The following is a 27,225-nucleotide window of genomic DNA, read 5'->3' on the forward strand; positions in this document are numbered from 1 at the left end:
CTGTTTCCTTTTTGCGTGAGATGGGCGAGTCGAAAGCAGAGTCGGAGTACCGCTGACGTGAGTTTAAAAAATGCAGGTACAGAGAGTCTGCGACCACTTCTATGGTAGGCTATGCTTTTGTTTCATTTTTATTTTTCCACCGAGTGGTGTATGAGCATAAGCCTGGACTGCCTGTTCACTGCCTATGAAAAAGACTATGAACCGTAGTCACCTTTGTATCGTTACCCTTAGTGTTAGCGGTGTTTAATTGCTTACTGAAGCCCTATAATGTGTAGGCTAAACGTGCCTGAAACGGCGTGGAAAGTTGAACTCATTCTGTTCTGTTTTTTTTAGTTAGGCTATTGTTACTGTTTAGTCTATACTCACTCCTTTAAGTGTCATGCCGTGTAGAATGGTTGTATTTACTTGTTTATAACAAAACATTCTAATTATTGTGTGGTGGGAGAAGAGAGTGGAGTAGAGCCCCGGGAGAATTTTGCTAAGTGAAGATGGCACGTTCGTGCAGGGATTGTGGGTATAAGGGGTTACTGGGAGTGGGTTGTACTGGAGACGGGTGGGGACAGGGTTTTTATTTTAATTATTTTATCTTTTCTTCCCCCTTTCCTTTCTTTTTCTTTTCCTTTTCTATCTCTCAGACACCGTGCTCTTGCATGTGCTCATTTTCCATGCATATTAATATCATGGTATATTATGCATACTTTACACAGAACTCACTGCTTGCATGGATAGTAAAAAGTCAGTGAGTAATATTCGTTTCATATCATGGAACGTCAAAGGGGCAAACCAAGCATTGAAAATAAATAAGATCATGTCTCATATTCAGGGGTTGAGAGGTGAGGTGGTGTTTTTGCAGGAGACACACCTGCGTACAGAGGAAGTTTTGCGTATTAAAAGGGGCCAGTTCAACCAACTATATCATTCCAAGTTCAAGGATAGGGCTAGGGGGGCCGCAATTCTAATTCAACGCCACATTCCCTTTGAGTTAGAAAAACTTGTAGCTGACTCATCTGGTAGGTTTGTTATAGTGTCAGGGCAGTTGTGTAACACCCCTGTCATCTTAGCCAGTGTTTATGCACCAAATTGGGATGATGATAATTTTATATCCAAGTTTTTCACATCCATGCCCAATATTGACACTTAGCATGTAATTATAGGGGGGATTTCAATTTTGTTCAGCATCCGAACTTAGACAGATCTTCAACCAGACCACACTCTCTTACAAAGTCGGCCAAACTACTTTCATCCACTGCAACACAGCTGGGTTTTTCAGATCCATGGAGATTTAAATTTCCAGACAAAAAATCATTTTCTTTTTTTTCACCTGTCCATCATTCCTATTCTAGAATAGACTTCTTTCTCTTAGACAACAGATTACTCTCTAATATATGTTCATGTGACTACCACAGTATCATTATTTCAGATCACGCCCCTACTTCTCTAGACATACGTTTTCCAACTTATAGACCTCCTCTGAAACGATGGAGATTTAGTTCAAGTTTACTAGCTAATGACCTCTTTGTTGAGCATGCAACGACCACCTCTCAGGTATTTTTTACAATAAATGACACTCCAGACATGTCAAGGGGCACTTTATGGGAAACCTACAAGGCATATCTGAGAGGCTATGTAATTTCTTATACAGCTTATCTTAAGAAAACAAATGTGAAAAGACAGACAGAGTTAACACAAATGATCACTGAAGTTGATGATAATTATTCTACAAATCCAGATCCTGCACTCTACAAAAGACGGTTACAACTTCATTCTGAACTAGCTCTTTTAACCACCAATGAAGCAGAACTGCAACTGCTTAAGTCCCAACAAAAATTCTTTGAGTCAGGAGATAAAGCTGGCAAACTCCTTGCCCAGCAGTCCAGAGCAGCCGCTGCCTCTAGACTAATCCCAACCATAAAATCACCATCAGGTATCACCCTTACTGACCCAAAAAGTATAAATGAAACATTTGCAAAATTCTATTCTGACCTATATGCATCTGACCACCCTCAGTTAAACACACCCAATATACTCAATAATATTGCTTTATATGCCGATGACTTGCTCCTTTATGTATCCAACCCATCCACATCACTCCCAGTCACCTTAGACATCTTAAAAGAGTTTGGCCAACTGTCTGGCTACAAACTCAATTTGGGGAAAAGTGAATTATCTTTTAAAATTACCTTTTAAAAGGGCGGACAATAGTTTTAAATATTTAGGTATAATCATAACCAAGACTCTGGCAGACACTTTCAATAAAAACTTTGTCCCCTTGCTTGGTAAGGTTGAGGATGACTTTGCTAGATGGTCCACTTTACCTTTGTCATTGGCTGGCAGGGTGAACCTTGTTAAAATGGCCATATTGCCAAAGTTTCTCTACCTCTTTCAACATATTCCTGTACTCATTTCAAAAAAGTTTTTTCATAAACTGAACAAATTAGTGTCTAAGTTTCTCTGGGCTAATAAACCTGTCCGTATACGGAGTAAAATATTACAATTGCCTAAAAGAGTAGGGGGTCTTGCTCTCCCCAATTTTTTTACATTATTACTGGGCAGCCAATATTCATAAATTGCTATATTGGACCAACACGCCCATGACCAACCAGCCTGCTTGGGTAAAAATTTAAATGTCTTCATCTCAATCCTCATTGAGGGCGTGGCTTTGTTCTCCCCTTACTTTGTCAACAGCGAATGCAAGCAAAAACTCAGTAGTCAGACAGTCCCTCAAAATTTGGTTGCAATTCAGAAGACATTTTGGCCTGAGAGACAGTTCAATTTATGCACCAATATTAAACAACCATAACTTCAAACCATCTATTATGGACTCTGCTTTTAAATTGTGATTGGAGAGGGGCGTTGTCTCAATTCATGATCTTTATGATAGCGGCACTTTTATGTCTTTTACTGGATTATCAACCAAATTTAAGCTTCCTCCCTCCCAACTCCTTAGGTTTTTTCAAGTTAGGGACTTTGTTCAGAAAAATTACCCTGACTTTCCAAATCTTCCTGTACGGACCTTAGTAGATAAACTTTTCTTGATGGACCCCAATCAGAGAGGAAATATTTCTCACATTTTTAGGGCATTAGACTCCACTACCGCTGTCTTTCCCCAACAAACAAAAAACTTATGGGAACAAGATTTAGGTATGACCCTTGAGGAGGACCAGTGGGCTAATATTCTACAATTAGTACACAACTCTTCTATCTGTGCACGACATGGTCTAATTCAATGCAAATTAATACATAGGATCTACTATACAAATCATAGACTGTCAAAATTCTACCCCAATGTCGCAGATACCTGTAATAGATGTAACCAGTCTCCTGCTGACCTCATGCACATGTTTTGGTCATGCCCTAAGTTGAAACATTTTTGGTCTGAAATATTTGGTACCCTCCACAAGGCCTATGATGTTGGGGAGGATCCCCACCCCCTCCCAGCTCTTTTTGGTATTCTTCAAACTAAATCCTTTTCAAGCAAAGCCCAACACTGCATGGCTTTCTGTTCTTTACTGGCAAGGCGTTTAATTTTGCTTAACTGGAAACATACTGCACCCCCCTCTTATAGTCATTGGGTCAAGGAAGTTCTGTTCAATCTGAAGTTGGAGAGGCTTAGATTTTCCCTTAATGGTGCATTGAGTAAATTCAACAGGACTTGGGACCCCTTGCTGTCCATCATAGACACTCTAGACATTGAACCAGAAGAGACACAGGTCTGAGTTGTTTGTCTATTTATTTATTTATTTTTATTTATTTAATTTATTTATTGATTTATTTATTTATGTATTTTTTTTTTGTCCCCTTTAGTTTTTTTTTCTACAAAATTTTTAGTATTTTTGTTTTTTCATTCATTGTCCTCTTTTCCCTTTCCCTTTCTCCTCCAGTCCTCTTGTTTGTGATTTAATTTTACTTTTATTTATGCACCGTGCTTAAACATGGGGTTGTTGGGATTTGTGTGTGGGAGGGGCGGGTGGTTGGGTGTTTTTGTTTTTTTTTTTGTTTTGTTTTTTTTTCTTCTGAATATTGTAAAACAAGTGAGCATTTTTTATGTTTGGGGTCCACCCCATCCTTTTTTTGTATTGTTGTTGCTCAATAAAGAAATTATTTAAAAAAAAAAAAAAAAAAATCAATCAGACAGCTGAAACGAGGAAAAACAACACAGCGGACTTAAACATCTAAACACAGCCTCCCTTGTCTCAGGTGTTTCGCCACAGCGGGCCATGAAGAAATATGTTTCCTGAAGCAATGGCAGATAGCAACTGTTGCTAAGCAGTGATGGGAGAGCTGAGGAAATGGGGCAGAACTTGTTGAAGGACATAATGATTGGATTGGCTCACAGAGCTCAGAGGAACAATTCAAATTTCACTATCTGAACAAATCCAGCTTAATTTAACACTCTGACCTGTTGATGGGGTGGGCCTGTGATAAATCATCACGGTGTTGTGGTGGTCCTGAAGAGGGCTGAACAGTTCTAAAGGGGTACTTTAGCTTGTGCTGTAACAGCATCTCCTCTGATGGTGAGAGTTTCTCTGTTTACAGTGTGAGACTCAGACTGAGACCCTGCAGTCCATCTACTCTGTTTATTCTGTTTATACCACTGAGAAAGAAATCCTCAGAACTAATAATTCTCATGATGTTTTCTTTGTCTTTCTTTTCTGTGTTCACTATAAAGCATGATAATTTTTCAGTTGTAGCTCACAGAATAAACGTCCCCACTGTAACTGTTAATATCTCACTGTTATACTTTTAGCACAGACCGGTTTCTGGAAGCTCCGGTGTGAAGCAGCATGGTGTAGACGTGTTTTTGAAGCTCTCTGCAGAGCGGACTTTTATTTTAATGTGTTGAGGCTCGTTTACACGTCTTGGTTGGTTTGTCATTGTGCTTAATTTCTTCGTGAACTTGTTTGGTGGTCACTAAGACTCCAAAAGCCGCTAAAGCTACCAAAGATCCCGGTCCCTCTCAGCTGCTCATACGGCCAGCTCTCCAACACACAGCCTCGCCGTTGGGAGCCGTTACTCGCCCTGCGGCTGAGCACCTCACTCCGGCTGAGACGCTGGACACCTCCACGCTGAAATCCGAGATCGCGCAGGCTGTGGCCGAAGAGCTGAGGGCAGTCATAAAGTCCGAGCTACACGACATGAAGGTGGAAGTTATTCGCGATTTCACTGCTCTGGAAACTGAGGTCTCAACTCTGAAGTCCTTCGGTGGATGTGGAGCGCTCCCTGACCACGGACTCAGGGGACGTGTTAGCGCTGCAGGCTGAAGTGGAGCTTTTAAAGAAGAAAGCGAGCGCACTGGATGCTGGATGTGATGAGCTGGAGTCCAGGTCTCGCCGCCAGAACATCAGGATCGTCGGAGTCCCAGAGGGGGAGACGTTCTCGCTCACCAGCTCTGCAGAGTCAGAGTTGCTGCGGCAGGACTAACAAGAGGCGGCATCCCGCGTCCCGTCGTGGCCAGGCTGCACTGTTACTCTGACTGTGCTGAGGTTTTAAAGAGAGCCAGGCAACATCCGCACGCAGCGCAGGTTCACTTCTCCAGACGAAGCCAAAGGCTTCATCCCCTCCTCAGCTCAGTGAAGTGCGGACTGGGCATGTCCGCTTCACCTTTTCTGCTGATCCTTATAAGTCACTCTTTTGGGTGATTGTAGGGAAAACGGTTCATTTTCTTATCGTGTCTCGATGTGCGGAGCGATGTTTCTGATCTGGGCTTTTTATGTTGGACTATTTTTCTAAAGCGAACTTGTAAAATCCACCTGTATTCAGGTCTGTATCCCGTCACCAAGCTAATCTGGACTTTTTTCTTTTTCTTTCTTTTCCTCTGTTTTTTGGACTTACTGTGTCCTCACAGGACGTTTTGATGAACACCTTGTTCGGGCTGCATCAATCTGAGTTTCTATGCATTTTTTTAAAGGTTTTGTGAAGGTTTTGTAAAGGTTTGGACACTGAAGGCCGTATATTGAGTTACTTTGAGGGAAGAATAAGTTTACACTGTTATATAAGCTGCACACAGACGACTTTTCACTGTGTCAGTGTCATTTTGTCAGTGTTGTCCCATGAAAAGACACTTAAATATCTGCAGAAACGTGAGGGGTGTACTCACTTTTGTGATACACTGTATGTGACTGATCCAATAATTTCTCTTCGTCCTATTATGTCACTCTTGAAGAGGTTTGGATTAATCTCAGGCTATAAAGTAAATTTACAGAAAAGCGAGTGTTACCCTGTAAACTCTCTGGCTTTATCGCTTAATCAATCCGCTATTCCGTTTAAATATGGCCCTGCTGGGTTTGGGTATTTAGGGATCCATATTTCTCGAACTTTGCCCTCTTTTCCATAACAATGTCTCTCCTCTGACTGATAAACTGAAACTGGACTCTCCCCTCATCACTTATTGGGAGAATTAACGCTGTAAAAATGAAAGTTATGCCCAAGTTTCTTTTTCTGTTTCAAACTTTTTCAAACTCCTTCTCCCTAAATCTTTTTTTAAAACATTGGATCAGCTCATCATTTCTTTTATGTGGGATGGAAAGATTCCCAAAGTGAGGAAATCCTTGTTGCAGAGATTTAAATTTGATGGGGGCTCTGTTACTCTGCTACTCTGTTACTGGGCAGCTCATATTCAAAAAGTCTTGTGTTTGCTTCATTCCCCAAATTTGCTGTGGGTTAAAATTGAAACTCACTCCCTTTCTTTATCTTCAGTATCTGCACTTCTACCTTCCTCCTTCCCTCTCAGGCTTACAGATCTTACCACCAACCCCATAGTCCTCTCTACCCTTCAGATTTGGGTTCAATTTAGGCGCCACTTTAAACTTATGTCACCTTCATCATCTTTGCCTATATTGGAAAACCATTTATTCCCACCCGCCCTGAATGACACAGATTTTATTACCTGGCACAACAGAGGTAATAAATCCCTTCATGATCTTTATAAAGATGCTATTTTTTGTAGCTTTGCTCAGTTATCAGCAGAATTCAACCTGCCTCCTTCCCACTTGTTTAGATACTTGCAGATTAGACACTGTGTCTTCTCTTTTTTTGGATTACATCCACCTACCTGTTGGATATCCCTTGGATGACTTTCTGTCTTTAGAGCCCTTTCAGAAATGTTGTATATCCAACATCTATTCAAAGCTTGTTCATCTGGACGCCTGTTCCACGAATAAAATTAAAAGATCTTGGGAATACAAGCTGGGCGTTGCCCTAACAGACCAATGGTGGGATAAGGCTATCGCCAAGGTGCGGGAAAGTGTACCTTGTGCAAGATTACAATTGATTCAGTTTAAAGTATTGCACAGAGTTCACCGATCTAAATCTCAGCTTTCTAAATTTTATCTGAATACCACCAACGACCAATGTGATAAATGTCATCCCTCACCGTGAAATCTGAGCCATGTGTATGTTTTCTGTCCCACTTTACGCAAGTTTTGGCTTGCTTACTTTAAAACTATGTCAAAAGTTCTAGGCGTGGACATCAAAGTGAACTGTTCTTTAGCAATACTTGGCCTTTCTACAGATGTACCCCTGCTCACCAGCGGGCAATTGGACATTTTGGCTTTTACATCCTTATTAGTGAGGCGCCACATTTTGTTGTTATGGAAATCTCCAAAACTCCCCTTAATTTCAAGGTGGCTTTGGGATGTCATGCACTTTCTTAGACCTGATAGGATGAGATTCACTCTGAGAGGCAATACTGCTGCGTTTTACTCGAAGTGGAACCTCTTTCTTTCTTATTTCAACTCTCTTCAGACCATGCCAGATTACTGACCCCCCTTTTAAATTAATTTTATTTTTATTATGTAATTTTTTTTGTATGTATTTATTTACTTTTATTTGTTTCTCCTCTGTATCCCAATTCTCTAATCATATACTATCATATTCATTTATTGGGATAATTGGGCTGTTTGCTTAGTAATGTAACATTTACTTTTGGGATTGGGGTTATTAGGCAGGTGGCGCTAGGGGAAAAGGGTAAGGTGAAAGGGAAAACTTAATGGAGGGAGGGTAGAGAGGGAGTGGAAGGGTGTGTGGGAGGGGGAAGAGAAAAGGGAAAAGAAGGGGAGGAGTTAGGAAAAAGGAAAACATTATAATCCAGATTGGTCCTTTTATTCATTCATTTATTTGTGTTTTTATATTTGTGACCAAACACCAGATTCTGTTCATTAATTCATTCTGAATAATTTTACTGGATCTACAGTCAGTGTAGCTTTGGGTAGATCTACAGAAAGAAGAGAGCAGCAGTGCAGATTCAGAGAATTTAGAGTCAGTTTCATTGATAAAAACACAAACTCAAACATCTGGTCTCATCTGTGTTGCTGTGATACTGAGATTAATGAACACTGAAGAGATGATCTCACTCACCTGATACAGTCAGTGTAACAGCATCACTGGTGTGTGAGGAGCGTGATGTTCCTCTCTCTGTTCCACTACAGGTGTATTTTCCTCTGTGAGACTCTGTAACAGAGCTGATACTGTACTGGTGTTCATTACTGACACGTCTGTATGGATCATCTTTAAACCAGCTGTACTGCCAGTTAGAGACTCCTCCTCCCTGTATGTCACATCTGAGAGTGACAGTCTCTCCTATAAACACCGGATCACCAGGCTGTATGGACACCACAGCTTTTGGTCTCTCTGTGGAGAGAAAGAAATCCTCAGACCAAATCATTGTGATGATGTTTTCTACGTCTATATAAACTATAAAGCATGAACATTTTTCAGCTCCTTTATGGCTTGATGTGAGTTCAGGTTTAGGTTTTTCTGCTGTTGGAGATGAAGCACACAGTTCAGACTAAACTCCCACCCTAAACACTCAATTTATCGACCAAACAAATCAGTTTGTTGTCACAAATCCACTTTTCCCAGAGTTCAGTTAAAGATTGAAACCCCAAGCTAAAGTAACACACAGAAAGCTTTAAGAACAGAAAAATGTCCAAACCTCTGACAGAAGCCACTAAACACACCTTACATATAAAAATACAGACAGTCCTGAAGGGGAAGACGACAAAAAAGAGAGTTGCTGAAGTTTCATCCACAGTTTTTTCTCCTTCTGAGGTGCACTAGACAGGTAAGGTATGATAAAGAACTGGCTAACACGTTTAACCAGCAGCAGCAGCTGTTTTTTCCCTTACCCATCAGGAATCAAGGGAAATAGTTTTCACCAGGTCTCTGAAAGGTGAGGGGAAAAACAGCCACGCCCTGCTGATCAAAGCTGGTCTATAGTGCTGATTGTAGCCACAGTTGTAGCTCACAGTGATTTCTTTTCACTTAGCTCCCCTGCTGGCCAAAGATAGCATAGCATGCTAAGTGTTAATATTTTATTATACTGTTCTTTTTAGAGTTTTTAGGTTTTTGAAAATGATCTTAGTTTTTTTGTTTGTTATACAGAGAAAATAAATAAAGTGGAAATCAGACTCAATTTTTTATTCAGGGCTTCTGTATTTATGTTCCCAAAGACAACATTAATATACCGTATTATATTTTCTGTGTTACCAGTAATTTAATTTAATTTTAATTTAATTCAACAAACACAACAGAGTACCATGATAAACGAATGAAAATGCATCAGCCTGTATTGTTACTCAGTGAAACTGTGGAACAGAGAAATAATAAAATAATGACTCACTAATTTGTTCTGCAAACATGTTCTCATCTAAATCTGTTCTGATCCATGTTGTCAGCTAGCATAGTAGCCCACCCCGCTCTGAGCTCTGATGATTTATCAGACTAAAGCCTGTTTTACACTAGAATAAGTGTATGCTTTAAGGAGGACAGTAGATCACTGCAGTGTTTCTGCTGTAAATGTGCAGCAGTTCTCTACAGTTTACAGCAGAATTATTCTGTAAATTAACTGCTGACGTCTGTCTTTCTGCACAAAGAAGCTGAAACGTATCAGCTGTGTTTGGTTTACTCTGCCTGATCCACAGCTCTGAGTGACAGAGTCTCCACTGTAGACACGGCTCTGAAACACCATCACAACTGGTTTATATTCTGCTTGCAGTAAAAATGAAATGCTTTAGAAATATTTCAAACACATCTACTGTGTTAATAGTGACCATAGTAGACTACAGTAATTAGTTACGCCTGCTGTGTAAACTGAGTGGCCACTCACTGGACATTTTATCAGTAATGTAAAGGGTTAAGCGTGTAAGTACAATAGCACTGCAATTCATCGGCTCTTTGAAAGGAACAAAAAGACTGTTATACAAATTAAGACAGAATAAAAAGAGGGTTAGAAATTGAGTTTTTTTTCTTGTATCTTCACTACTTTGATTTTTCTTATACATGTATTGTAGCTAGTTTTAAACGTTAAAAATGTTAAAAAGATTTTGGATGAAAAACAAAATATGATTTTGTACAGTAAGAAATTAATCTGTTTTATCTGTTTTCTGTTAGTAGTGGCTTATACACTGGATTGAAAGGATTATCGATTGCTCATGCCTGTTTCAACCTGCGGGGCGCTCTCGCTGCGACTCGGTTCATTCAGCAGAGAGACGAGACGAGACGACGGAGTGTTTGTCATTTCATTGTTCCCCTTTTTACAGGTAAAACACATAAAACGTGAATGTTTCTTGTGAAAAACAGAGTAATCCAGTGTAAAACCCTCTCTAAACAGTATTTTGTCACTAGAAAACCGTTGAAATGAAGTTAAATGAGTCTATGGTGGCAAGTAGGAGTTCGCTGGGCTCCATAGGTAGCAAAGCACCACGAGGCACCCACGCCGCTGCTGAATGAGAGTATAGCGTGTGGTCATTTGTTACAATGCATATAAAGTTAAAAACCATGTTTTTGTCACATAAGAACTTGATGAATGTAAATGTCAGGAAAAGAAGAAATTCTGTTGTTACTGTGATCTGAGAGCTTTTGAATTAGAATACAGCTGATACTAAAATGTTACTGAAGTCTCTTACATGCTTTTAAATGGTAAAATGGAAGCGTCCAAATGTCATTATTAATGCATATTGTAACAATACTCTAGCAGATGAGTTATATTTTGAAGAGGCTTAATAGAAAAAAAAGATAAAAGATGTTTTTGTTTATTGTTTTGTTTTAAGTGGATTAATGGTTAAAATGGACAGCGAATGTGGATATGTAACCTGTGGATAAAATATACTGAATTTGATTGAGTTCATTCAAGATAAAGATGTAGACGAGACGAGACGCTGGAGTGTTTGTGATTTCATTGTTCCTCTTTTTACAGGGTACTACAGTAACACCTACATAAAGGTGCACTTTGTAGGTCTACACTGACCGACTGTAGCCCATCAGCCTCTGTCCAATTTATACGCTCCTTTAATGTTTACCTATATGGTAAGTGTTTCTGATAAAATGGCCACTGAGTGTAAGTACCTGTCTGCAGGTAACAACGGAAGGTAGGTGTACTGAATATACTGGTTTGTCAGTGAATTTTTATGAATACAACAGAAAATGTGTTACTCAAACATTTGAACATATAAAATGTAAAAACCTCTCGTTGTTGAAAGTTTATGCTTTGATCATGTAGTATTGAAATACTCGGATATATAACTTTTAACAGCCTGGAAACAAGTTACTGTGCTTTCTGCATCTTTCTGTACATATATGCAGGTTACTAACAATTCATTGATCTTCTTGCTTTACATTAATGAACATGCAAGATAAAGTTGCATTAATAACTTCATCTATAATCTATGACGTTGCCATGCTAAGAAACTGTCCTACCTACAAACCTGTAAACCTAATATAAGCTGTACCTGGATCTTTCCCTGAACTTGGTGCACTTTCTTCTCCACCTTTGTAAAGAAACAATATATGCAGTGTAAACTATGCAGCTCAAGTTTTACATCATGACAGGATTTAAAAAAAACTTTGATTTACTGCAAAAAAAAATGCATCTAAATCAGATCCACACTTGTTTCATATAACGTACACGATTGAAACACCCACAGATGAGCAACTGTGCCGCATACGTTTTTATGCGAATCATAAGCATCAAGGCATCTTCTGAAAAGTCTCGAAATCAAACTGATTGGCAAAACTACTTTTAAGAGTGTCTGTCTATATTTTGTAAATTTGGGCTGCACAATGAAGCATCAAATGAGAATATTTAACTTTAAGTTGCCACAGGCTACTAAACACAACTAAAGCAAACCTAAACCAACAAAATAGTTCCTACACGGCTGAACTGTCACTCCTCTACTGAATAAATCAGTATCTTTGAACACCAAGCAGCTTCTTTTTATTTATTGTGAGCCTGAACTTGCTGGCTTTATTGCATGCGTACTGAGCCCTGCTGGTGACATCTCATATAAATAAAAATAATACATGGCCACACCTCAGTAACGTGTGCAAATGAGAGCCTAATGCATTGACATGACTTATTAAGGCATGGGACCAGGATAAGTAACTTGTCCCCATGACTTAGTAAGGCTTTTACAGTCTTGCCTATGAATATTTTCCTAATGGCTTGGACTTTTTTTGAATATAAACTTTGGCTTATTTGTAAACACCCAACAACAAACATCTATCCTTAAAGGAAAAACATCTTTCTAAACTGATCCACTAAATATCTAGAAGATCATCTTAATTTATTATTGCACTGATCTGAAACATACAATAACCATGATAACACTTGTGATTTCACTGATTTGAGCAACTTTTCATATTCATCTATTACATGTAAGGTTTAAATTGTATGTACAAATTAATATGTAGGCAAATAAAATATAATAATATTCCAGTTCATGAACATGTGAATGATTTACCATCAGTTTGATCAGCTTGTCCACTGTGGATGAGGACAATCAGCACTAAAGTAGAGAGAGAAAAAGAGGATATGATGCATTTAAATGAAATATTAGCTGTTATGACAGAAGGATTTAATGAGTCTGAAAGAGCATTTCAAACCTAAATCTAAGTGAAAAATACATCGACAGTCATCACACTGGCATGTATCTAATAGGATCTATATCAGCATAAGCAAATTACCAATATCATTACTAATAACACTATTAATATACGACCCCATTTGCAAAAAAGTTGGGACACTGTGCAAAATGCAAATAGAATGAAAAATATGCAAATCATGTAAACCATATTTTTAAGTAAAATACTACAAAGACATCATATGAAATGCTGGAATTGAGAAATTTTATTGTTTTTTGAAAATAGATGTCCATTTTGAATTTGATGCTGATAACACTTTGGGAACTGAGGACACTAATTGTTGAAGCTTTGTAGGTGGAATTCTTTCCCATTCTTGCTTGATGTACAACTTCAGTAGCTCAACAGTCCGGGGTCTCCGTTGTCGTATTTTGCGCTTCATAATGTGCCGCACATTTTCAATGGGAGACAGGTCTGGACTGCAGGCAGGCCAGTCTAGTACCCGCACTCTTTTTCTATGAAGCCACGCTGTTGTAACACGTGCAGAATGTGGCTTGGCATTGTCTTGCTGAAATAGGCAGGGAGGTCCCTGAAAAAGACGTTGCTTGGGTGGCAGCATATGTTGCCAAAACCTGTATGTACCTTTCAGCATTAATGGTGCCTTCACAGATGTGCAAATGACCCATTCCATGGGCACTAACACACCCCCACACCATCAGAGATGCTGGCTTTTGAACTTTGCGCTGATAATAATCCAGACTTTTTCCTCTTTGGCCGACACGACGTCCATGATTTCCAAAAACAATTTGAAATGTGAACTCATCAGACCACAGGACACTTTTCCACTTTGCGTCAGTCCATCTCAGATGAGCTCGGGCCCAGAGAAACCGGCGGCGTTTCTGGGTGTTGTTGATATATGGCTTTCGCTTTGCATGGCAGAGTTTTAATTTGCACTTGTAGCTGGAGCGACGAACTGAGTTTACTGACAGTGGTTTTCTGAAGTGTTCCTGAGCCCATGTGGTAATATCCGTTACAGAATGATGTCAGTTTTTAATGCAGTGCTGCCTGAGGGATCGAAGGTCACGGGCATTCACTGTTGGTTTTCTGCCTTGCCGCTTACTTGCAGAGATTTCTCCCGATTCTCTGAATCTTTTGATGATATTATGGACTGTAGATGATGAAATGCACGTTGAGAAACGTTGCTCTTAAACTGTTGGACTACTTGCTCACACAGTTGTTCACAAAGTGGTGAACCTCGCCCCATCCTTGCTTGTGATGACTGAGCCTTTCAGGGATCCAAAGGGATCCTTTGTTTCCAATTAACCTGTTCACCCATGGAATGTTCCAAACAGGTGTTTTTTGAGCATTCCTCCACTTTCCCAGTCATTTGTTGCCCCTGTCCCAACTTCTTTGGAATGTATTGCAGGCATCAAATTCAAAATGAGTGAATATTCGCAAAAAACAATAGTTTATCCGTTTGAACATTAAATATCTTGTCTTTGTAGTGTATTCATTTGAATATAGGTTAAAAAGGATTTGCAAGTCATCTTATTCTGTTTTTATTTATGTTTTACACAACGTCCCAACTTTAACTTCGGGTTGTAGAATTATGTAATGCATTATCTGATTATAGAGGAGCATCAGTACTCAGACTCATGTTGTTCATGACTCATACTCCTGATTTTGGTCAGTCTCATCAGAGTAAACAGCTAATATAAATAGTGAAACAGTAAACAGGACTGCTACACAGTTCTCACACCTCCAGAAATGTAGTCTGGCAGTACCATTTTGAATGAAGTGATGTGTCTGCTTTATAAGCTAAATAAAGGTAATAGCCAGACACATGAGGTCACTGAATGGTCTGCTTCAAGTTGAACACCTTCTTTGACAAACCAGCACTTGTATTTGGATGTACTGTAGCCTAGAAAGACAATAATTGTATAATGATAATGGAAGTAAAAGTAGTGCAGCTCATCCAGTATGGCACATCAATGCGAGCTATGGCAAGAAGGTTTGCTGTGTCTGTCAGCGTAGTGTCCAGAGGCTGGAGGTGCTACCAGGAGACAGGCCAGTACACCAGGAGACATGGAGGAGGCCGTAGGAGGGCAACAACCCAGCAGCAGGACCGCTACCTCCGCCTTTGTGCAAGGAGGAACAGGAGGAGCACTGCAAGAGCCCTGCAAAATGACCTCCAGCAGGCCACAAATGTGCATGTGTCTGCACAAACGGTTAGAAACCGACTCCATGAGGATGGTATGAGGGCCCGACATCCACAGATGGGGGTTGTGCTCACAGCCCAACACCGTGCAGGAAGCTTGGCATTTGCCAGAGAACACCAGGATTGGCAAATTCGCCACTGGCGCCCTGTGCTCTTCACAGATGAAAGCAGGTTCACACTGAGCACATGTGACAGACGTGACAGAGTCTGGAGACACCATGGAGAGCGATCTGCTGCCTGCAACATCCTTCAGCATGACCGGTTTCGCAGTTGGTCAGTAATGGTGTGGGGTGGCATTTCTTTGGAGGGCCGCACAGCCCTCCATGTGCTCGCCAGAGGTAGCCTGACTGCCATTAGGTACCGAGAAGAGATCCTCAGACCCCTTGTGAGACCATAAGCTGGTGCTGTTGGCCCTGGGTTCCTCCTAATGCAGGACAATGCTAGACCTCATGTGGCTGGAGTGTGTCAGCAGATCCTGCAAGATGAAGGCACTGAAGCTATGGACTGGCCCGCCCGTTCCCCAGACCTGAATCAGATTGAACGTATCTGGGACATCATGTCTCGCTCCATCTGGGACATCATGTCTCGCTCCATCCACCACAGACTGTCCAGGAGTTGGCGGATGCTTTAGTCCAGGTCTGGGAGGAGATCCCTCAGGAGACCATCTGCCACCTCATCAGGAGCATGCCCAGCCATTGTAGGAAGGTCATACAGGCACGTGGAGGCCACACACACTATACTGAGCCTCATTTTGACTTGTTTTAAGGACATTACATCAAAGTTGGATCAGCCTGTAGTGTGTTTTTCCACTTTAATTTTGTGTGTGACTCCAAATCCAGGCCTCCATTAATATATCTTCATTAATCAATAAATTTGATTTCCATTGATGATTGTGTGATTTTGTTGTCAGCACATTCAACTTTTTACAGAACAAAGTATTCAATGAGAATATTTTATTCATTCAGATCTAGGATGTGTTATTTGAGTGTTGCCTTTATTTTTTTGAGCAGTGTATTATTTTTCATTTCCACAAAGTAGTCCCTTCCGTGCAAGTATGAACTAAACCATTTTAGGACAGTTCCCAGTTCTCAAGTCTATCTATAAAGTTTTATAGCCTATGATATCAGTAGTTTTTTTTTCTTCAGATTCTGTACTTAAGAGAATGTCATAAACAACTTTAATTAGAGCTATTTCAGTGCTCCGATTAGGCTGGAAAACTGACTGAAATTTATCTCGACAGCTATTTATGGGCAAAAAGCCAGCAAGTTGCGTAAAGACAATTTTCTCAATATTTTTTTCAAATAAAATGTAGGTTTGAAATCGGTAATTACTTAATAGAGTTGCTTCTTGACTTTCTTGTTTTAAGAGAGGCTTCACTGCAGTTTTTAATTTGTTTGGAAAAATTCCTGACAGGAGTAAAATGTTTACTATCTGACGTATGTCTGCTGCTATTACGTAAAACACATTATTTTAAAAGTTGTTTGGTAACCTGTCAAGACTACAAGTAAAGGATTTGAGATGATTCACTGTATCAATTAAAATTTCATTACTGATACAAAACTGGGACGTTTTAACCATTAAATCTTTACATGGTGGTGGAGAGGACATGGACACTTTGGTGACTATAGATAATTTAATTTTACTACCAGTGGAGTTAATGTGTGAACATAAGATTTAAACACCACCAAAATCAAAGAGAACAGTAGATTAAATGGCAGAAATAGCCATGTGTCAGCCTCTGTCTAGTTTAATATAGTATGTGATGGTTCTCAAATTGGTTCTCAGCGTCACCGAGACAGTCCACATTTCCCACTCTCCTTGTGTATAGCAAGTTGGGTTGGAGCAAAACTGAGGACTGTCTGGAGCCTCTGAGGGTCAGTTTGGGGACCCCTGGAGTAAAGAAATGAAGTGTCCCACTCTGATTGTAAATTTTAACAGTACTGTAAATTTTGACTCTATTTTAACAGAATCACATAAAACGTCCAGAGTTTGATCAACAGAGGTTCTGAAAAGATCGTTCTGTCTGTGTTTGGATTTCCTTTGTATGTTTTCTGTGAGGGAGATGTTGAGCTGTTTATCAAGGTTTGCTGAGCTGGAGAAAGTAATGTTTCTGACCAACCTCATCTCCTTCTTGCCCTCCTTCCCTTCTCTACCCCGCTTTTACCCCTTGGCCTCCTTTAAGGCCTGACTATGTTTGTTCTATGTACCACATTATTTGTAAGTCGTTTTGGATAAAAGCGTCTGCTACATTGTAATGTAATGTAATGTAATGAAAATGTACCACTCTAGTAACACCAAAAACTACAGAGTCTTACAGCATGTCTACAACAGCACTGACCACCACCACTGATACTGTCACTACCACATTAGACTGTATAAAACACTGCATACGACTGAGAGTTACAGAACATACAGATTATACACAGAACTGATCATCATTCAACAGCTAAAATCACCAACCAGCTCTCACATCCAGCACAAGAGCAAACAACATACACAATTTCTGACCTAAAGACAGTGAACAGCAGAACTCCAGACACAATATTTCAGATTTAACTATCCATCCATCATTGTTGACCACTAGTCCAGATAGGGTCGTGGTAGCAGTTGGGAGAGCAGAGAATCCCAGATGACCCTGTCCCCCGCAACTTCCTCCAGCTTATTCCCGGGGACCCCAAGCCGCTCCCAGGCCAACTTGGAGACGTAATCCCTCCAGCGGGTCCTAGGATGACCCCGGGGTCTTGTCCTGGTAGGCCGTGCCTGGAACACCCCCCACCGGGAGGCGTCCAGGGGGCATCCGGATCAGATGCCCAAACCACCTCAGCTGGCTCCTCTCAATGCGGAGGAGTAGCGACTCTACTCTGAGCTCCTTCCGGATGACCGAGCTCCTCACTCTATCACATAGCATGTAGCCCGCCACCCGATGAAGAAAGCTCATTTCCGCCGCTTGTATTCACAATCTCGTTCTTTCGGTCATTATCCACAGCTCATGGCCATAGGTGAGGGTCGGGATGTAGACCGACCAGTAAGCAGAGAGCTTCGCCTTTTGGCTCAACTCCCTCTTCACCACTACAGTCCGGTACAGTGACCGCATTACTGCTGCCGCCTGTCCCAGCCTGCGGCCGATCTCATGATCCCTCTTCCCGTCACTCGTGAACAAGACCCCAAGATACTTAAACTCCTCCACCTGGGGCAGGTCCTTTCCCCTTACCTGGAGTGGGCATTTAACTAATGGATGAACATTTTTTAAAACATTGTTTTAAAAGAGTTGTGTCACCATTATGGCGATGTATATAGAGATTTTTATAATGAAACATTGAGAAATAATAGGACCTTTTATTTTGATGCCATTTCCTGTAACTTGCTTACCACTTCCTGCCTTGTCATCAGTTACTTCCCACTCAGTTTCTATCTGTTGAGAACAGTTAAGAATTCCTGACCGTGAACGACGCTAGAAGCAAAGTCGTAAGTAAAATTCATTGTTAAGTTAAATAATTGATAGAATAAGTTAAGTTTAAAGTTGAAAGAGAAGGTAATAAATAGTTTAAAAGATTGTTTTATTTACATGTATTTACAAGAATATTTCATGAGACTTCATGTGAAGCTGAACTTTATGTTAAAAACAGTCAAACCTTGTTTTGTTGCAGTTTTCACTCTGCCATGTAATACTGGATTCTTCAGTAAACAACAGTGAAATGTTAACTACAGTACAGACTCCTGGTTTTTGCATCAGAGTTTAACTTGTTGGATAGCTTCAGTCGTTACACTGCAGTGAGGACAACAGAAGAGTCATTATTACCAAACTGATTTCTTTTCTCTATCTCAGGTACGCGTTTCTAAACTGTTCACAATGATATCCATCCACTCTGTTATAGACCTGCACAGAACTATTTCAAAACCATGTCAAAAATGGCTAAGAATGGCTATTTATATCTTCATTCTACGAGCTACTGATTTATGTCCCAGATTGGACAATTTGGGACATAGTCACCGATATCTTGCTAAGTTTTTTCTTAAATGTGTTCTTGAGAAAGGTCCTAATAAAATGTCTGTCACATTCATGATGTGTTCTTAAACTGCAGAACTCTTCACACCTTTGTGCTCTTGAGTGTGTGGATTCTGTTCTCACCTAAGAACAAACCCCAACCAAGAAAACATTTATGAATGTCAGAATCTTCATGAAAACTGTGTAAGTGGGTTATAAGAAGAAATTTCTAATTAAAAAACGGTTGGTGAAAGAGGCCCATTGTGCTTTAACATGTTATACAAAACCTCATTAAAAATGAAATAGGAGTGAGGGATTAACACTCATCTATCACAAAAAACTGTTAGAATGACCTGCTACTCTTTCTTTTTCATTATCCATATACACTGTAACAAGATGGACACCACACTTCAATCAATAATCAGTATTCAAACTCTGATCACCAACTGATCCAATTTAAATATCATCACAGGTTATACTGGACGCCACAAACACTTTCTTATAAAAGCTGAATTGAATCCTTACTGTAATCATCACCCACAACAACAAGTGGGAACATTATTGCAGATGTTAGGAGTTTGAGGATGTTTGAGTTCTGAATAAAGAACATATTATCTGCTCTAGTTAGTAAAGAAATCTCTGGATCCAGCTGTATTACTGCTTAATGAAGATTCCAATTTAGCCCTAACAGGGTTTATTTTGTCATTAAGATTCACTGTTTATTTTAATTCATTATCAATTTTGTAATGTATAAGAAATGTCATTATATCTCAAGGACACAAAAAATACACGTTTACTGATAATGACCCACTCATATGTTTTTGTAATAAACATGTCAAAGGACCTCCAACTGAAACTCTCCACACTCTGAATTCAGCATGACAGAAAAGCTTGTAAACCATCTGAACTACATACAGTTACTGAATCCCACAGAAGCTGATCATCTCAGAGCCCTCAGACTGAATATTAACAACTTCATACAGCAGCTCTCACTCTAATGAAGACATAGAGAACATTTACTCACAGAGTATCACAGAGAGAGACCTGAACTCCATACTGTCCCCTTAATGACTGACTGACTGACTGACTGAGCAGTGTGTTCAACAATCAACACTTCCTGTGTTCTTACACTCACAGCACACGTCACAGAGAGAGAGAGAGACGGAAAACAATACAATTCAGGAAAATTCAAAGGAAGAAATGCTGAGCACCAACATCTGCAACATATCAAACCTGTAAAGGATCAGAACTTAAACGTTTGTTAAATATTACTCTGACCTTCCGAGCTACAGTGAATAAGTATCTGCCTCATAATTCTCTTCTGTTTTTGTTTATTTGTCACTACAGTCCTAAGTCAGGACTGGAGGTGGACTTGCCGTTGTGCATTGGTTCATTATCTTGTTACATACACCTACACTATATTTCCAAAATTATTTGCTTGTCTGCCTTCACACGCATAAGAAATTGAATCAGAACCCATTCTTAATCCATAGAGTTTAATATGATGTCAGCCCACCCTTTGCAGCTATAACAGCTTAAACTCTTCTGGGAAGGCTTTCCACAAGGGTGGTTTGTTGTTTGGAGGGTGTTTATGGGAATTTTTGACCATTCTTCCAGAAGTACATCTGTGAGGTCAGACGCTGATGTTGGATGAGAAGGCCTGGCTCACAGTCTCCGCTCTAATTCATCCCAAAGGTGTTCTATCAGGTTGAGGTCAGGACTCTGTGCAAGCCAGTCAAACTCTTCTACACCAAACTCACTCATCCATGTCTTTATGTACCTGCTTTATGTCACTGGTGCGCAGTCATGTTGGAACAGGAAGGGGCCGTCCCCAAACAGTTCCCACAAAGTTGGGAGCAAGTAATTGTCCAAAATGTCTTGGTGCTGAATCATTAAGAGTTCCTTTCACTGGAACTCAGGAGCTGAACCCAACTCCTGAAGAATAACCCCACACCATTACCCCCCCTACACCAAACTTTACACTTGGCACAATGCAGTCAGACAAGTAATGTTCTCCTGGCATCTGAAGATCACATGAAGTTTGGAGGTCTGTAGTGATTCACTCTGCAGAACTTTGGTGACCTCTGCACACTATACACCTCAGCATTCGCTGACCCCATGCTGTCATTTTACATGGCTTACAACTTTGTGGCTGAGTTGCTGTCGTTCCCAGTCACTTCCACTTTGTTATATTACCGCAGACAGTTGACTGTGGAATATTTAGTAGTGAGGAAATTTCACAACTGGACTTGTTGCACACGTGGCATCCTATCACGGTACCATGCTGGAATTCACTGAGCTCCTAAAAGCAACTGATTCTTTCACTAATGTTTGTAGAAGCAGTCTGCAGGCTTAGGTGCTTGGTTTTATACATCTGTGGCCATGGAAGTGACTGGAACACCTGAATTCAATGATTTGGATGGGTGAGTGAATACTTTGGGAAATACAGTGTGTTTATGCTTGAGCTTTCAACTTCGATGAGAATTTCTTATCTTAATTAACATTTTTTGCTTTGCAGCTCTTCCATCTCCTTCTAATGGTGGAATCATGAATGCTGACCTTATGAGATACTTTTTAGACTTATACATTTTAATAAGTCATCTTTATTTTGGAACTTCTTTTCACTGTGGCACAGTGTGCTGCTTGTTGAGATCTTTTGGCCTATTTTACAGAGCTGGAATGGTTCTGTTTAAATGATGTTTGGATTCAACAGGGGTGGCAGAAATGAAGCTTGTGTGTGTCCAAATGATCAACTTTAGTAACTAAATGGGGGAAATGCTTTTTCATGTAGGGCCAGATGGTGCTTATTAACTATTTGCCTTTAGTAAGTGAAAAGATCAGGTAATACTTTTATTTTTACGTTTACAATTACTTTTTCACTGATTCATCGTGTTTCAATGATTTTACCAGATTAAATGAACTTGAACACAGTTTTCAATGGTATTAACCTTGTTTTTTAAAAAAGAGCTACTAGACCCAGACAATGAAATGTATGAAACACTGAAAGAACACACACTAGAGGGTCATCACATGCTGTTTAAGATGTCATTGATCCATAATCTGCACTGATCCAGATACTTTACATATCAGTCATATATAAGGGACATCTTTACGTGTAGAACTTGAAACAGAATCATCTACAGTCCTGAAACCATGTGCATCCAACTATGGTAGCAGATTTGAAAAAGGAAGTGCAGAGAGAGCTTCATCTATTTCTGTATGTGATGCTAAACATAACTGATGTTAAAGATGTTACTGATTAGCATGCAAGCAGTCAGTAACCATGGTTTGCCATGTTGCGTTAATGGGGTTTAAGTGCAGATCATCAGTTCTGATGTTAGAGGTAGTGAGAGGCCTGATATCAGATTTAACCCCCGCTGTGCTGCTCTGGACTCAAGCTGGAAGGTGCACATGTGTGATTTACTGCATGGTGTGATTGTGTGAGTGCGGCTCTGTGGGTTGTGCGTCTATTTTGATTTACAGTTTGCTTTCCAGTGTGTCTTCTGTTATTATTTCTATTCTGTTGTTATTTCAGTCTATTTTTTAATTGAGATTAAATTAAGTCAAACAAAAAAACGAGCTCAGTTGAGGCCCACTGTTGTCATGGAGCTTTCTGCATCACTGAGTTTTGATTCCTCAGTAGCTGAAGATGTCATTGCCACTATTTAACTGAAACACAACAAGTCAGACCACAACCCTCTAAATAACTCCTCTCTGCCCTCTGTGTTCAAACCTCTAGTGGGTCTCTGTGACTGTGTGACCAGTGAGATGGAGCCACTTTAATGTGGTTCATCTTCCTGCTTCAAGGTCATTTCACACAAACTCTTCTATGGTCTGTCTGGTCACTTCAAGATACATCATGAATAAATTTAAGCAGAAACTTTAGTTTCGGTCGTGCAACCATGTAAAATTTCAAAAAGTGCAGAACACTTTTTTGTTATTTTGAGTGTAGAAACAGCCACAAGTTGCTGAAGCTTTAATTTGGCAAATATAAGATGCTTCTTCTGTTTATTTCTGTGAGTCAGCAGGATTTTGGGGCTGAGTGCACTCTGCTGGGGATCTTGTTAGGATTATGTAGAGTGTACACTGCTACACTGACACCAGGACTAAATGTCATGAAGTGTGATCAGTACAGCGATCCTGAGATTTCAAAAGTTGTGTAGTGTCCACTTGACACATTGACTAAACTCTCCTGATCTTGTTCTGCTGAAACCAATTATTGGCTGTACACAGTACTACAGACGACAGCTCAGTGTTAATAGGCAGTGAGTTTTTCTTTGTTTTGTTTTGTTTGGAGTGTCTGTATGTACATGGGCAAAATATACAGAAACCACAATGACCATTTTAATACCCATGCCTGGAAAGATTGAGTCAAAACACACTGTCTGTTCAAGAACAGAAAAGATGTTTAACTTTATTAGAAATTATGTTAAATATAATGTTAAACATTAGGGTATTTTAATATTAATAACTAATAATTTTAATAGTCTTTTTGTCAGATTAGTCTAGACTTAGTTCAGTCTAATACCTTGTACTAACCCCACGTATTCCCACAGTCCAGTAAATTAGTCTCCTGTAAGTATCAGGTTCGTATAAATGTGTTTATGGAGTACAGCTCTTCTTACCTCTTTTGATTTGTCTTAAATATAAACTGCATTATATTAAACAACAAATTGCACATATATGCTATGTGTGTTTATATGTAGATCACATACTAATGCTTTTTAATTAGTGATGAAACCTGAAAACAGTGAATCTGGCCTTTCATCACTGCTGTGTATGATGACAGTAGCTTTCTGGGTGGTGCTGATTTAGTTCTATTGATATGACTTTGATTTGACTGTGTTTCTGAAGTGACAAGCAGAGCACAAGGCCTTTCAGCACTAATTCCACTGGTCAGACCCATTTTGGAGATACACTCTTTTGTTATATATGTTTTGTTACTGTCTGAAAGCAGAGGTGGAAACAAATCAAGGGGAATGATACCAGGGTCAGATTAGTAGGTGTGGGGTGGAGGGCTGTAGATTAAGGATAGCACTCATATTTTCAGATATCTCTTGTTTTATACTGTGAGTACAGTGCAGTTTGTTGTATGCTTATATGTAAAGCACAGTATAATCTCTATGCAGTTCTACAGTCATTAAACTTTATCAAACCAGTTTCTCTAGGCTGACTGTGCTGTCATTAGCTGTATATGCAAACTCTAATTCTGATTTTACTTTCTTACTTTGTTCAGTCTTATTTTATAAATGTTATGCTTCAAGTTGGTGCTGTATGTTGACTATTACTTCTTGACCTCATTTCCTCACTGGTCAAACCAGGTCCTCCAAACCAGGTCTATACAGTCCTGCAACAGTAAATGGAGAAAGAGAGTCTATAACCCTCTGGTATATTTTTCTATAGGCTAAAACAAAAATGAGTCCTGATGTAAACTGTAACTAAGACCCCTGTATCACCTACACCTTCACTTTCTAACAGTCTGCGTTCAACAGCCAAAGTCTCTCACCTTCCACTCCAGCATTATCAAGTCCCACAAGCAGACGCTCTAATTTGTTGTACACTGCCACCTGCTGTTTATCCTGTGTGCTGCTTAGACATTCATGTTTACAGTATGAGGATCAGTGAGGGACGTCAGAGTAACAGACATCCACTCTTCTAGGATTTCTGTATATTATACAGTTTATTATACAGCATATCATAGTGAACTGAAGCTCCTCAGTGGGGGTTTGTTAGCACTGATATGTATCATCAGAGTGAGGTTAACAATAAACTAACAAACTATTTGTGTTGACCTCCAAAATGGCACCACAGTCGACGACACTGGTTGGGAGCTCCGTCCACCCTACTTATCTGACGGTTACCTCACTTGTCCCTTTCTTTGCCACTATACAGCCTTTAACTGCCCTCAGCACTTTAACTTAAGACACATACTTTGCACGTCGTAAGGTTTACAGGTATGACTGTGTGTGTGTGTGTGTGTGTGTGTGTGTGTGTGTGAGATGGTAGGATTACATGTTTTATTTAATTTTATTCACTACATGTAAATGTTTGTCTGATACTGTGCACTGTGAGCTCCTGTAACCAAAACCGAATTCCTTGTGTGTGTAAGCTACCTGGCCGATAAAGCTTGATCCTGATGCCCCATTGGTGCCCATCGCGGAGGCGTTGCATAGCGCCATCTCTTGGCCAGAGTCTCCTGTTCATCTCTCTGTAGTTTTGAATGGACTCTAATCAATGTACTCATCACTGAAGCTCTTGATGTTTTGATCCAGTGTAGATGTTTATTTAGTTCAAGTATTTATAAAGATAATATATAATATCTAAGCGTATAAATATGGCAGGAAACACTGATGGGCCTGTAAAGAGCAGCTGACTTCCTGTAGGAAGGGGAAGGGCTTTCTTCATGAAAAGCACAGGAAATGCAGAAAGAGGCTCCCGTCGTCTGAGCACAGGTTCAACCTGGTTTCTGTTCAGTCTGTTTGTCTGAGATACTCGAGTTTTTGTCAGTCAGTCTTCACCTTTGAGCTCCACCTGTGAGATTATTATGTGGTTTGTGGAGCTCCTGAGGGCCGCATGACATTATTCAAGTCCACTAAGAAACAAGGAATAAAAAATCCTGTCAAATCCTGATCTTCACCTCACAACACAGTTCAGTCTGTGTTTCTTCAGCTGGAGGAGAAGACAATGAAATGTGCACGTGTGACACAGAAGCCCACATGAAGGTGGAGAATCCAAGATCAGCTTTAATTCTCACAGTTCAGTATAAACAGGCAAATCTAGTGGTGCTTCCTCCAAACAGTGACTCGGATCATGAGGTGAGAATCAAAGAGGCCAAGTCACAAGATTATTATTTCATTCTTTTCTGGCTAACTGTGTTTGCACAAAGAAGAATTAGACTGCCGCATTTTACCCATCTGTGCAGTGAAACTCCTACATACATGCACACTAATAAACACACACACTAGGGGGCAGTGAGCACACTTGCCCAGAGCAGCGGGCAGCCCTATCCATTGTGCATAGGGAACAGTTGGGGGGTTTGCTGCCTTGCTCCACAACTCTTCAGTCATGTCCTGTCAGCTCGAACCGGCGGCCTTCCAGTCACAAGTCTGGTTCCCTTACGTCCAGCTCACAACTGCCCTTTAATTTTTAATTTGATCTTTGATTTTAGCAAACCAGCTTCATTACATCATCACTGCTTGGAGATGATTCACAGTCGACACAGAGAGAGGAGTGTCCACAGGACTAAACACGTGTTCTGTCGGGCTGAACGCTTTTATTTACCACAGGGGGCGATAGAGGCGGTTTATTCAGAAACAGCGCCGTATGATAAAACAGTAGTTAGTCCAATCAGGGGGGCAGTCACTGTGTCACAGACCCACCCAGCTGGCCACTGAATATTTATCATGCATAATTTTTTACGATATGAAATTTGACGTCTGAGCGCCGTGCCTGTATTATGGACCCCCAAATCTGTGAAGCTCCGCCTTTTTTCCCTCAACCCTCCAATCACTGCCTAGCGAATGTTGCTATGCACAGTTGCTCCAGTAATCAGCGGCCATCGTGTTCGTGACTAGCGTTGGGACACTGAGGTCCTCTAAAGTTTCTCGGGAGTTCTTCTGAGATTCAGGGGAAAAAGCGGCCTAACTGCCCAGTGAGCAGTGACTGGTTCTCAGCTGACCTCAGAACAGCTGTGGCTCGGCCACAGATGGAGCTGCTCGCTGTGTTTATCTCTGCGAGGCGCTGCAGCCCTGAGTACCAGAGGGACTTTGACTTATTGAGATGTTCAGGTTTGCAGCACAAACTCTCTAAGTTATCATAGAACATCACTTGGGAGTTTACGAGCGCAATTAACACACTAAGATCGTAAAATGCAAAGCCTGTGTTTCATTTTGTGTGTGAACTGCTCGTAGTGCTGCTGGCTCAGTCAGCCAGCTTTTGTCTGGATCCAGTAGCTGCTTGGTTTAGGCTACAGCCTAACTATTTGCTTGGGCCTACCGGGTCTGACCATCAGTCTTCCCTGTCATCTGATCCAACTCACCACCAGATGGTGATCAGTTGACAGCTCAGCACCTCTCTTCACCCTAGTGTCCAGAACATATGGTCCCAAGTCAGATGAAACGACAACAAAGTCGATCATTGACCTTTGACCCAAGGAGCTCTGGTACCA

General features: G+C 40.4%; 1 protein-coding gene across 1 annotated transcript in view; it reads right to left on the reverse strand.

Annotated features, from left to right (window-relative positions):
- LOC108417305 (leukocyte immunoglobulin-like receptor subfamily A member 3) overlaps positions 1-27,225 on the reverse strand; it is a 118,694-nt gene that overhangs the window by 15,354 nt on the left and 76,115 nt on the right. The window contains exon 6 of the mRNA XM_037534678.1: positions 8,356-8,628. Coding sequence (XP_037390575.1) covers positions 8,356-8,628 — 273 coding nt within the window. The remainder of the gene's footprint in view (positions 1-8,355; positions 8,629-27,225) is intronic.

This window comes from Pygocentrus nattereri, chromosome 2 (genome assembly GCF_015220715.1).
Source record: "Pygocentrus nattereri isolate fPygNat1 chromosome 2, fPygNat1.pri, whole genome shotgun sequence".
NCBI lineage: Eukaryota > Metazoa > Chordata > Actinopteri > Characiformes > Serrasalmidae > Pygocentrus > Pygocentrus nattereri.